The sequence below is a fragment of the Lethenteron reissneri genome, chromosome 32 (assembly GCF_015708825.2).
Source record: "Lethenteron reissneri isolate LAM-NWPU_2019-01 chromosome 32, ASM1570882v1, whole genome shotgun sequence".
NCBI classification, from domain to species: domain Eukaryota; kingdom Metazoa; phylum Chordata; class Hyperoartia; order Petromyzontiformes; family Petromyzontidae; genus Lethenteron; species Lethenteron reissneri.
In genome coordinates this window covers 12981291-12994103 of record NC_083810.1, presented here as the reverse complement: position 1 = coordinate 12994103, position 12813 = coordinate 12981291, and the positions used below count along the sequence as shown (strand labels likewise).

The window sequence follows — 12813 nt, the reverse complement described above, 5'->3', positions numbered from 1 at the left end:
TAAGTGGCCTGGGTCTGCGTGACCAATTTGGCAGGGCGCCGGTAGACGCGGCTGGCGGCGCGTGCCCCCTCCCCAGCCCCACGGCTCCCACTCTTGGATACCACGACTTGTTGTTCGTGCCGTTGTCGGCACTAGATTCAGTCCTGATTGGGTTGCTTGTGCTTGTCGGGGGTGAGGGCAGGGGTGGGTCGTGGTTGGTCTGGGCTGTTGTGCTTTGCACGAGAAGCGCAGTGGCGTTGCTGTCAGTGGCGGTGCTGCTGCTGTTTGTATTGTTTGAAGGCTGCTGCTCGATGCACGTGGGGAAATTGCTGACAAATTGTCTTTGGCATTGAGGCTGTGACTGCTGGATTGCGCTGCTGCTGCTGCTGTCGTCGTCGTCGCTGCTGTTGTCGCTGTTGGTTGTGGTGCAGCCATAAGTGCGATTATTATTCGTTTGTGGGTGACTTGGTCACGATTTATCCGTTGACCCCGTTGGCACAGGTGCACTGGCACGCCTCGTGGTGCTCCAGGTGCACGTCCGTCAGGTTCTTGTGGAAGCTTCCTCTCCACGCCTTTATCTGCAAGACCTACGACGGCACCACCACCACCACCACGTGCACACACACACGCACGCACGTGCAACACACATGGACACAGTTAAATATTCCTTCAAGATCAAGATGTCATCAAGACAAAAGCCGTTGATGCCACCACGCCTCGCCAACATGTTCTACCCTCTGCCAGATCGCACAGCTGCCACACAGTAGACGGGCGGGTCTCCAACAGAGGTGTCACGTGTCTCGCCTCCGAGACCACCGGAGTAATTAGAGAACATCAGCTAAGGCTCGTATCGTGCTCGAGGCGGTGACATGACCCAGCACTTGGCCTGGCCACTGTTGTCTCGGCAGTCTTGACGTCTACACTCTGTCCAAGGTAATCGGCTAGGCCTGAGTAGACCTAGGGGAGACCCATGACCGCTTCATACACCCTGACGTGCCAATGCTGTTATCCATGGCCGGCAATAAAACTCAGGTGGCTGGATTTGTAGCACAGTTCACTGCCAACTGGGCCACTGCTCCCAATAACAACACAATCCACGTATAAGCACACATACAAACTCGCACACACATAAGCACAAAAATAAAGATCTGCTTTTAGCCTCTGCTGTTCGTGAGAACATTATTCCACTTTGGTCAGCACTGCACGCAAAGGGGTCTGGCCAAAACAATTCACTCCCATTTACCTTTAGGCTGAGTTAACCTAGGCAAGGTTAACCTGGGTAAGTTACCCTATGCAAGCTCCTGAGAATGTTCAGGCCTCATGTTTTATATATTTTTTCGTTATTATTCGTTCAGGAAAAATGTTATGCATAGCCAGGAATCGATTCTAGGATGCTGATACAGAGGAAGCAAACAATGACCACTGAGCTACACCATCAAATCCCTTCTGTTTAGCCATCAAGAATGTGGTGAAAAGCGCTGTTAACAAGCACCTATCAAGGTTGACGTGGTACCCGGGGAAGTTGTCATGGCCAGCGCTACGACAAAATGCCGATGCCTCCCTTGCGCTGATCTTCACTCGCTGCACCAGATTAATTATCATAGAAGGCCGAGTGGGCCTAGGACATGCTTCAAGCAGATGAAGATGCCACTTTCCGTTCATGTTTATCCATGGCCAGGAATCGAACTCGCAGCACCGGAATTGTAGGACGTAGCATGAGCTTATGCACCATCACTCCTCACGCACACGCACGTGCACACGCACATACACACGCACACGCGCGCGCACACATGAAATAACACCTTTGGTCACACTTTGTGTGCAGCGCTAAAACGGCCTTAATCTAAAGCCTTCCCACACCAACTTTATTGACAGGAACAGATTAAATTTCTCCGTTTCATCTGCGCATAAGTTCGATATTAAATCTCCACCGTCTAGCCGCCTATTCCAATTCAGCATACTGCGGTGGAACAAATGTGGTTGGATGAAATATGTGAAACCGAAGTCAGCCCTCGAAATGTGTTTTCCAAAGAGGGTGCGTAGTAGGATTTATTGTTTCTGCACGAACATTATGTTTTATGTGTGTGTGTGTCCGTGTGCATGGGGGACAGGAGTGCATTGCCGAATGCGATGCATGACGGACACTGCCGCCCAAGTCTTGATTCGCAGCTACTGCCAACTTACGTGGCGCGTGACATCTGAACCGATCCCTGGGCCTTCCCCTCTAAGTCAGCTGAGTTTCAAATAAGTACCGGGCACATCGTGGAAACATCAGCACTGGGGAGACAACATTGGCTGGTGTGTTGTGGCCTGAATTGCGGCTCGCTCCCAGTCGTGCCTCGACCCTGGAGACCGAGGTTTTTGTTCTTGGCCATGTGCAGTATCAGGAGCACGTGGTTCCCGAATCATCCAGCCTACCTTCCCCCAGCTGGTGTCAGCTGAGTAGCTGGTGCGGTGGTGTGGTCACCAGGAGCGTTGAGTAAACAAACGGTGTCTGGGTGTGCGTGGTGCAGGCCCACACACCGCTCATGCACGCAACCATTCCAGCACTAATATATGCTCACCAACAGCACTTGCCCCAAACTATCCAAACTGTTGCGTGTGGGGGGGGGGGGTATTCTTCATCTTTCATCTTGGGATAATACATTTCTGTTTACAGTAGAGGGTTGAATAGTGCACTTTTGTGGACAGGATATTAAAGGTGCACAGCGACCCACGTATGCCTCGTTTCGATCCAAAGACACTGACAAGACGCTCAAGGTTGATGCGGTAAGATAACGCCGATGCTTGGTCGCTGTGACACTTTTAGCATCTTGGACCCCAACAGATTTCGCTCGCCCCCCCACGAGGGTGTTTGCAGATTCCATCGGCTGGCGTCGATGCAGCGGCGCTACGATACGGCGGGTAAACAATCGTTCTCTCGAGGCCAATTAATTTACCCGCGAGGGATGCTTCCCTGGTGGAACGGTTGCCACGCTGGACATTGCAACGAGAGAGGTCGCCGGTCCGATCTGCCGGCGTGCCGCTTAAAAACAACTGGCCAAGTTTCCCTGAAGCCCTCTGCCTCTGCGCAGCGGTGTAAACGGGTTACCGCCGCAGTTGATTTGCAGGTGGTGTGTGTGTGTGTGTTGGTAAATTGTGGGTATTGCCGGTCTTTTCCGAAAACGTCTGGCCAGGTGTGGAGGAGAAGTAGGGCAACGAATCTTCAAGAGGACCTTCTCCCAGCAGTGGCGTGGGGAAAAAATGTGCAGGGCCGCATCTGCAACGTTGACTATTCACCTAAGATAGTCGCCTCGCTGAGTCTCGTTAACTCTTCTTCCTGCACGCCTGCATTTGGGATGTTGGGCCAAATCCATTTCTAGGTGTTTGGCATGTGGAATGAAAGCAGAAAAGCTGGAGAAACCCACCGAGCGTGTGGGGGGAGGTAACATTTCATCGCGCCACACAGATGCATTCAATGATCCAGTAGGGCAATGAGCTGTCCACCTTGTAGCTCTTTAAGAAGGATCACACATTTCACATCGGTAGATTAGCTTTGTTATTCATTCACATTTTTTTAAAATCCTCTTGTTTGTGATACAACTGAAGGATGCTTACAGTTAAAACATTCCAGAGGAATATGGTAAAACCCCCATCCTGCCCTGCCTTGGCTCGCAGTGCCTTCCGCATGTGGAATAATCATTTGCAGAGGAGAGCGATGATTTTATTTTCGTGAAGGCCAAACAACGTGAGATGTGAACAAGTGATCCGAGTGGCAAGACACACAGAGCTCTCCTAGGTGACGATTTAAGCCTTGGGGGACATCGATGATGATGGACATGGACGATGATGATAATTCGACATCAATGATCAATCAATCAATGATCATGGACATCGATGATGATCATCATGGACATCAATGATGATGATGATCATCATGGACATCAATGATGATGATGATGATGATCGACATCAATGATCAATCAATCAATGATCATGGTCATCGATGATGATGATGATGATCATGGACATCGATGATGATGATCATGGACATCGATGATGATGATGATGATGATCGACATCAATAATCAATCAATGATCATGGACATCGATGGTGATGATGATCACGGTCCAAGTGCAATGTACTTCGAGGGTACCGAGCAGTCGTCTACGGCAGCTCCATCAAGGTGGCGTCAGTGATGTCTGTGCCAGACAATGGACTTTCTCCATCGGAATTCACAGCCACTCAAACTTGATCGCGACACGGGCATCGTCTGCGATGCTTTGTCCCCGAGGCTCCAGTTGCTTGGGATTTTCTCCCACACTCCTCACCCTCCACACCTATACAGTTCCACCCCTCAACAGCTGTAACAAGCTAATTGTTTAATCCTCAATTGACGTATTTAATGTGTCGTGATGTTTGGCCCATGTTATAATCGGTTCAGGTAGTTATATTAATATTACACTTATAGCAGTGGCGTGAGTTCACTTGTGAAGTCAGCTGTTTGTTTAGTTTCAGGGATTTCCCAAAACAAATTATGTGACCCCCCGCCCCCACACACAAAATGCGCCACGTAAAAACGAGGCAATGTTTTCGGACAGTTTTTTATTGTGGCTGTGATTATCTTGCTATAAATAACGCGTTAGAAATATTTTTTTACAGCAATTTGGAAGAGACTTAAATTGTATTGGCCCTGTCTCCCATTGCTCCCAACCTCTGCACCTTACCTACAGGCACGCACTCGCGCGCACACACACACACGCAGATATTTTACAACATGTTTGTTCTCCTTTTCACTTGCTCCGAACTCTCACTCCCTCCCTCCCCGCCCTCCCCTCCCTCCCCTCCCTCCGTCTCTCTTTTTTTTCCATCAAAATTTTTTTTGCAGTTGCAGGGCTACACATTCCGTTGCCTCTCGCGGTTATACAACAAGCAGCTGCACACGCCTCGCATAGCTCTAACCCCCCAGGTGATCGGCCCAACGAGGCCGAACGGCACGCGGCTTTTCCCATCAGACTCCCTCCCCCCCCCACCTACCCACCCAGCCACCCACCGCAAAATCCAACATCGCCACCGTCGGCTTTGATCAATCCGCTGTTGGACGAAGGCGCCCTCAAGACGGTGCCATAATCCCTGAATCCGACCATTTGCCAAGCGACCCAAAAGCCTGCACGCGAGCCGATTCTGAAGATTCACCGCCCCCGTTGGACGCCCTCTTGGGTGCGTTCCCTCCGTTCGGATGCCACCGTCATTTAGCCCTTGACCATCGCCCATCATCTCACGGAGCGGCGTGTCCTGCCGAATCCCTCTTTACTTCTCCTAACAGATTTCATCGATGACTTTAAAATCTGCGCGTACGTTCTCTAAGCCAGTGGGTTCCCAACCGTCTTCTCGATGCCCGGAAAATAATCTGTGGAAACGTCGCGGAGTGCAAAATAGTAAAGTGTGCTTTACTTGGCCCTTTCCCCCCCCCCCCTCTCCAACCATTATATAAACGGAGTGGTAGCTCCTGCAATCTCTCATTTACTTGATACAGCTGTCGTGGCTGTGACGGTTCCACCTGAAGACGGAAGCTTGTGTTGCCTCCGAAACGTCGTTATTTTTTTTTTACTTTTATTCATTTTAATGTTTTACCTACGTGACTTTACCGAAAAAACCTTAAGAATATGAATCCTTGCAGTCACGAAAGCTTCAAATCTAAAACAAAATAACGTCGTTTTGCGCAAGAACGAAATGGAATCTGCCACAATTCCACTCTCCGCTCCCCTCCCCCCCACGGCACGGCAGGTGGTCACGTGTGGCCTGCAGGTGGTCACGTGTGGCCTGCAGGTGGTCACGTGTGGCCTGCAGGCTGCAGGTTGTGAACCACTTCTCGAAGTCGTGCGTTCCGCTCACAGGTCCATAATTACTTAATTTTGGGTTAAATGGTGTCGGTTTGTAATTTTTCAAATGTATCTATATTTATATATACTTATACATTTGCTCATATGTGTTTTATCATTTTATATTTCGCACCTCTGATTAACACGGTTGGCTACGTACCTTGCTAAAGAAGTTCAACATACATATACATACATCCACATTATATCGACATGATCTCACCCAAAGAAATTAGTTATGAATTATAATATCGGTCCTGAAAGTCTATGTATGAAATTGTTCCTCTTACCATGTCTTGGTATGAACTAAGCGTGCATTTCTCCATGTTTGTGTAGCTGTCAGTGTTTGTTACACACGTCAACCCGTGTGATTTGGCCGTATGCCACGTTCAGCTTTTGTACCAATTGGAGTCACCCGTGCACTTGAAAACACAAATTCTTGCAGCCGGCCCTTTCACATCGCGTGCTTGTTATTTTAAATGTATCTTTTTTTCTCTTCTGTCTAAATCCGCACGGTGCAAGCTGGCCTTGACCAATTAAAGTTTCAGCTGTGGCTCTGCATGCGGCGGCACTCTCCAGGGTTAGCTTGTTTTGTTTTTCCCGAGGCTTGTGAAATGACCCTAAATATTTGGCTGGGAACGGTTGGCTTTGTAACGCCAGTCCACTCTGCAACGGATTAGTCGCGTGGAAGATAAGAGCTTAACATGAGGCCAGCCTTGACAGCAAAATTCAACACGGCACGGGGAAGCTGCACGGCGAGGAAAATCATTTTTGGATAATTCCTAGAACACTTGACCCTCAAATGCAGCGATTCTTAGAGAAGGTTATATTTAGACTCGGCAGACACGCAAATATTTAAGGTTTCGGTTCGCTGCTGGAAGAAGATCTCCCCAGGCCCTGTTCGTGTTCGTCATGGGAGTAGTCGACCACGCTTCACCACGATGGTCATTTTGGTGGGGGGAGGGGGGGGGGTGTGCCCAAGACCGGTTCCGATATCACGTGCTGCTGATGTTGGCCATGAAGGGGAATCCCAATCGGGTCACCAGCGAGCAGCTCCCCCGTGGTTCAGGATATAGTGAGGAGAACAACGCTTGGTGGTAAAGCGACTGCCTGGCACGTGGGTTGCTGAACAACACAGGACAGCAAGCCCTATTCATGACAATTCATTAACTTACTTGGGGGCAGGAGGTCGTGGGTTCGACCACAACCCTGGCACCTGTATATTTGGAGTTTGCATGCCTCTCTCCCTGTGGTCAAAGTGGATTTTTCTCCAGGTTCTCCGGGTTTTCCCTCCACATTTGGATTCAACATCACGCGTTTAGAGTATTTAGCTGCTATAAGTTTCCACGTGACAAGCCACTTCGTTGAGCTATCATTTGTGGCCAGGTCGCTTCTGAAAAAGAGCTACATAGCTCAGTGGGCCTTACCTACTAAAAAAATATAAATAAAGTAGTTTTCGGTTGTTTACCCTTCTATCTGGCAACAAAACTGACACCTTTTTTACAAGGAGTCATGTTTGCATAGACCGCAATACCTGCAGTCATAAATACAAACAAAAGACATAACTCTGATAATGTGCACTGTCCTTGAAGTTGATTGGTCCACACCTGAAACAGCTTTCCTTAGAGCCTAGTCTCACATGAGTTGGACCAGATGATGGCAAATGAGGTTCCCATAGTAAAGTAGTTTTAATTTAGTTTTACTATGTGTACGTAACGAGTATAATATATCCGTGTGGCCAAACGCAGCAAAACAAACCGGTCATCTGCGCGTGCCCTCCCCCCGACCCCTGCAACCTCAGAGCCCCCACAACCCGCGCGCACCACCGGGCGCTGGTTACCTCGTGCACCTTGCGTGCCGTGCGCGTGGCCTTGCAGCGGCACTGCGTGCAGTTGTGGGCGCAGCAGGCGCAGTTCCCTCCGCAGCGGCGCACGAGCACGCAGCTCGGCCAGAAGACGGTGTCGGTGCGGCCCAGCTCCTCGCGCAGCGACACCGAGTAGTTGCGCGGCGTGCAGCTGTAGAGGCGCACCTCCTCCCGCAGGCGGTTCAGGTTGAGTTCCCCTGCGAGAGCAGTCGCCCCGCGTCGAGGCGGTGTCAGTGCACGGTGGCCGGCGCACGTGTGTGCCGACGCAGTTATGTATGTGCTTGAACTTGTTTCGCGCCGTACGTAGCCAACCGCACTAATCGGAGGTGCCGGGGAGAAGGATGACCAACTAACGCACAAAAAGCAGTCCTAAAGATATTGGTTATCAGCGAAGATTGAAAAGTGCACAACTCCAAGTGGCTTCCTAATAGCGGAAGAAAGAGCGTTCCAGACGGCCGCAAAAGCTCGGGCACGGTCGCTGGTTTGGTTGACAGACCATGGGTATGATTTACGTTTTGGTAAATTTGTATAAATATTTGCCGTGTTTCGGCCTTTTCAGCGAGATGTGAATGTGGTTTAGAGTATTAAATAAATCGCGGCTGGCGTGTACCAAGACGGCAATCGCAAGTTTGTGAATTCCCTCAGGCCTTTGATTAGTCACACGGTGCCTTTGTCTCATCTCTGCGAGCGGTCGTACACGTTGTCCATTCTGTCTCGAGTCGAGATAAACTGAGGACACCACCAAAGCTGTCCGAGTACTTAGAGATGCTTTTTTTTATTTCTGCTAGTTTGGGTGCAACACACACGGAAAAATAAACCTCGTAATGGGCTGATGTCAGATTAAATGACGTTCTTGAAGGGAATAAAGTACTCGGTATATAGTGGCGTGTATTATGATCACCGAAAGATTCCTAAAATGTAAATGTTTAAATTTGGTCCCCAAATTTGTATGCTGAACACTCACAAATACACGATCCCTATCATCAGTGAGCCAAGCAATGTCCCTCCTGTGGAGTGTGTGACCCTAAAGGCGACAGAAAACAAAGTCCCTTCGCCCGTTACTAACGTGGCACTGGAATGTGTTGCATGTAGGCCGCAAACAATTTGTGCCCGACCATCGATATTTGAGCCTCGTGAATGCAAACAACCGAAGCACCCAAAGCTTTTGCAGTCAATTTAAACCGTCGGCGCAGATGCGGTCGGGTTTGGTATCAGAGCCAGTGTCGGGGGGGGGGGGGGGGGGGGGCCTCGGCACTCCACTGGGCACCAAACACTCTGTCACAAGTTGGATGATATCAGTAGGGGGTAGGGGGTGTGGGGGCAGCTTCGCCATCCTTACCGTTCCAGCGGCGGCCGTGAGCCGAGCTCCTCCCGCGAGCCTGCGGGACCGAGAAGGCCAGCCTGTCGAGCTCCACCTGCCACGACTCGGGCTCCAGGAACTTCACCATGTCCTCCAGCGTCTCGAACGCGGACAGCGTGTGCGAAAGCACCTCCATGGCGGAGCTCGCCAGCGGAGGGCCCAGGGTCCCCGGTGCCCCGGGCGCCGCTGAGCCCGCGGCACCAGCGGCCCCACCGGCGGCACCGGCCCCGCCGTGCGTGCCCAGGGAGTACGCGGTGGCGGCAGGGAGCGCGTCCGCCTGGTGCCCGTGTCGCGCCGGGACGTGCGTCTCCGCACTTAGCGACGTCCCGACGGGAACCCTGCTGAGCGCCGTCTGTGGTTGCTGCTGCTGCTGCTGGTGATGATGCTGCTGGTGATGCTGCTGATGCTGTTGCGACTGGTGCGACTTGTGTTGGTGTTGATACTGCTGCTGGTGCTGCTGCTGCTGGTGCTGCTGGTGCTGCTGGTGCTGCTGGTGATGCTGGTGATGCTGCTGGTGCTGGTGCTCCCCATCCTGGTGCGTGCTGGCAGAAACGGCCAGCTCCTTGGCTCGCGTTCCAACCGCCAGAGCGGCGTCGGCACCGTGCTGCTTGCTGCCCACGTGGGGCTTCTCCTCCTCCAGGGTGCTCATGGGGTGCTTGGCCGCTTCCGCCGTGTGCTTGTCCCCGCCCGCGACGCTGCCGGTGCCGAGCTTGCCGTGCTCGTGCGCGCGCTTCTGGGCGTGCATGTCGGCGAGGTGCTTGCTCACGTTCTGCAGGCCCGCGCCGCCGCCGGGCTGCCTGGCGCCCACGGCGGTGTGGTGAGCGTCCCCGCCGTGAGTTCCTGGCGTCGCCTCGGCCGGCCGATCCGCGACACGGTGCTGCGTCCCACTCGCGAGCGTGGCCACGGGCAGTTTCGCCATCCCATGCACCGGCAAGCCAGCGCCGGTGCCAGCCGACTTCTCGGATTCTGAGCCGACGCCGCGGCTGACGCTGCTGCTGCTGACGCCGCTCACGTGCGTTCCCGCCGGGTGCCTGGCCCGGTACGTGTACGTGCTGTGGTGCGGCTGCGTGCCCGTGCTTTCTGGCGGCACTTCCGCCACCACCGCCTTGTCGATGGGAGCGTGTGAGCCGGCCGCGTGCGAGCCGGTGCCGGTCGTGCCGGCCGCGTGCGAGCCGGCAGCGTGCGAGCCGGTGCCGGCCGTGCCGGCCGCGTGCGTGCCCACGACAAGCCTCTGCCTCATCGGATGCGACTGCGACCCTGCGCTTCCCAACGCGTCTTCTGGCTTGTCGGCGACGCGGTGGGAACCCGCGGACCACGCCGAGTGTGTGCCCACGGGGAGCCTCGCTCCGTGCGCCTGCACCGCCGTGCTCCCGGTGGGAGTTTCTGCCGACTTCTCGACGTGACGGTGGGAACCGACGGCGAAGGTGCCGCCGAGGTGGGTTCCCACCGGCACCCCGGCGCCTTGCGTCTGCGAGCCCTGGCGATGCGAGTGCCCTCCCGTGCCTCCCGTTGCATCTTCCGGCCTATCGGCGGCGCGGTGGGCGCCGGTGCCACCGGCGTGCGTTCCCACGGGAACCCTCGCTGCGTGCGTTGGCGTACGCTGATGATGCGACTGCGTCCCCGTAACTCCCGTCGCCTCTTCCGGCCTGTCGACCGCTCGCTGCGGCAGAACCGTGCCGACCGTGCCGCCGGAGAGCATCCCCGCGGGGACCCTCGCTCCGAGCGTCTGCTGTGGGTGGGAACCCGTGCCCGCCGGCGGTTCGGCCGGCTTGTCGGCGAGACGCCGCTGCGAACCCGTGCCGGCGGCCCCTCCTCCGGACGGCGCCGACGCCGCCGCGGCCAAGGGGCTGCCGGCGCCCAATTGCGTCTGCCCCGCGTGGTGAGCGGCGAGCACCGCGCCCCTCGCCGCCAGCGTCCCCGTCGCCGCCGCGGCGGCACCGGCGTCCGGAGGCAGGGCCGCGCCGCGGACCCCGGTTAGCGGCGCGGTGCCGATCGGCAGCATGGCGCCGGTGGCGGAGTCGGAGGCCGTGCCGGTGCCGACGGGTCCTCTGTGTAGGGTCCCCACCGCCAGGCCTGTGCCGCCAGACAGCTCCTGCAGGAAACCGATTTGTACGTTGTGTGAGCTTTCGTCGTTATCATCAGCGTCGGTTGTGATCTATCCGCGGCTGGATAAGGGCCTCTCCCAGACGCCGCGATCTTGCGCTGCCCTACGATGAAATACAATCCATCTGGCACCTGCATGCAAGCGTATTTCATCAATTCATCTCTGCAGTGGGCGTTCTTATGGGCATGTTCTTGATTTTGGCTTTCATTCCGTCGATCATCTCGACCACCAGCCATGCAGGAGGGTGTGGGTTCGATCCCGGCCCTGATGCCTGCTGTATATTTGGTTGCGTGGATTTTTTCTCCAGGTCCTCTGTTTTTTCCCCTCCACATTTAGAAACATGCATTTAGATCAATTAGATTATTTGGCTGCGATATATTTCCACATGATAAGCCACTTCGTTGAGCTATCACTTGTGGCCTGGTCGCTTCTGATAAATAATCTAATAGCTCTGTGGGCTTTTTAGTGATTTGCTTTCTTTTCGTATACTTTGCACTCCTAGCGTGTGTTCATACTGTTTGCTGTTGCAACTTTCAGACCCTGCTCTGACTGAACATCTGTGAAACAGAGCTTTAAAGCTCATAGTATTCCTCCAGTATGAATCAATATTCGGATTCTGATTCCAGCGGGCGTGTCCTGCCGAAGCCTCACTTGCCTTCATTAATGGTCAATACGATGTCTCTAACTTGCATACGTGTTTTTATTGGCTTTGTCATTAGCTATATCCAGATTGGATGGTATCCAAATTGCGTGCAATGGAGTCAAGCCATGAAATGAAGAAACACCCCTCTGGGATGATAACAACAGCCAGCTGAGCATTACTCTGTGTCAGGGAACAGCCCCCAGATGATGACATCACAGAACTACTTCTGGACTCTGTTCAATGGGTGCCTCATGTGCAACATTGGATTTCACACGCTACCCTCTCCCCACGATATAGAGTTACAATTTGATTTGCGTGTAATTTATTTTGGGTCTCATTTTTTACTGCACCGTCCCAAGTAACATTATCGTGCCGTGCAATTTGCGTAAGTGGTAAACAATCGATTCCACCACGCGGCGGACTCTACGCGTGTATCATAATACGAATTGACTCTCATCAACGACTCAAAAGCATCGTCACGTACTCTCTGCTCGACAGCTCTAAGGAATATCCGCTGCGTTTCAGTCCTTTTTTTTTTATTTACATGTATAAATGTGCACGCATTGCATGATATTCATCTATTTAATACATGTTGTTCATCAGGGTCTGGATATAATTAGGAGTATGAACGTGATTTTCTTTTGCCAGGTTTCACGATGACCACGTCACGAAATGCGAAAAACGACTCTGTCCAGTTGACAAGTCGCTTTTAATCGTGGATGATCCGACCGCCTTCGGAGGCCATGCTCTCTCCGTCGGAGCGAGTTGCGACTGCTCTGACACAGGTGCTCGGGCAGCCTCTGAGTCACCCCTCGACCGGAATTCATTTTAGCCGAGTGCGCCGTTGCGCTTCCGTTGAGAGCCGCCGTTAAAAAAGACGGAAGGGGGGAACGTTCTGAGGAATGGCCAACACAAATGTTTTGCCTCTCCTCGGTGATTCCATTCAGGGCTTTGTTTGGTCCGCCAACCAACCGGTAGCCACGCTTTCTTGTCAGTACTCATTA

The 12813-nt window shown here is 53.2% G+C and overlaps 1 protein-coding gene across 1 annotated transcript in view; it reads right to left on the bottom strand.

Moving 5' to 3' along the window:
- Nucleotides 1-306: 306 nt before the first annotated feature.
- The window catches only part of PDGFC (platelet derived growth factor C), a 34920-nt gene continuing 22413 nt past the window's right edge, over nucleotides 307-12813 (bottom strand). The window contains exons 4-6 of the mRNA XM_061564052.1: nucleotides 9042-11154; nucleotides 7679-7899; nucleotides 307-566 (exon numbers count right to left, since the gene is read on the bottom strand). Coding sequence (XP_061420036.1) covers nucleotides 456-566; nucleotides 7679-7899; nucleotides 9042-11154 — 2445 coding nt within the window. The 3' untranslated portion in view covers nucleotides 307-455. The remainder of the gene's footprint in view (nucleotides 567-7678; nucleotides 7900-9041; nucleotides 11155-12813) is intronic.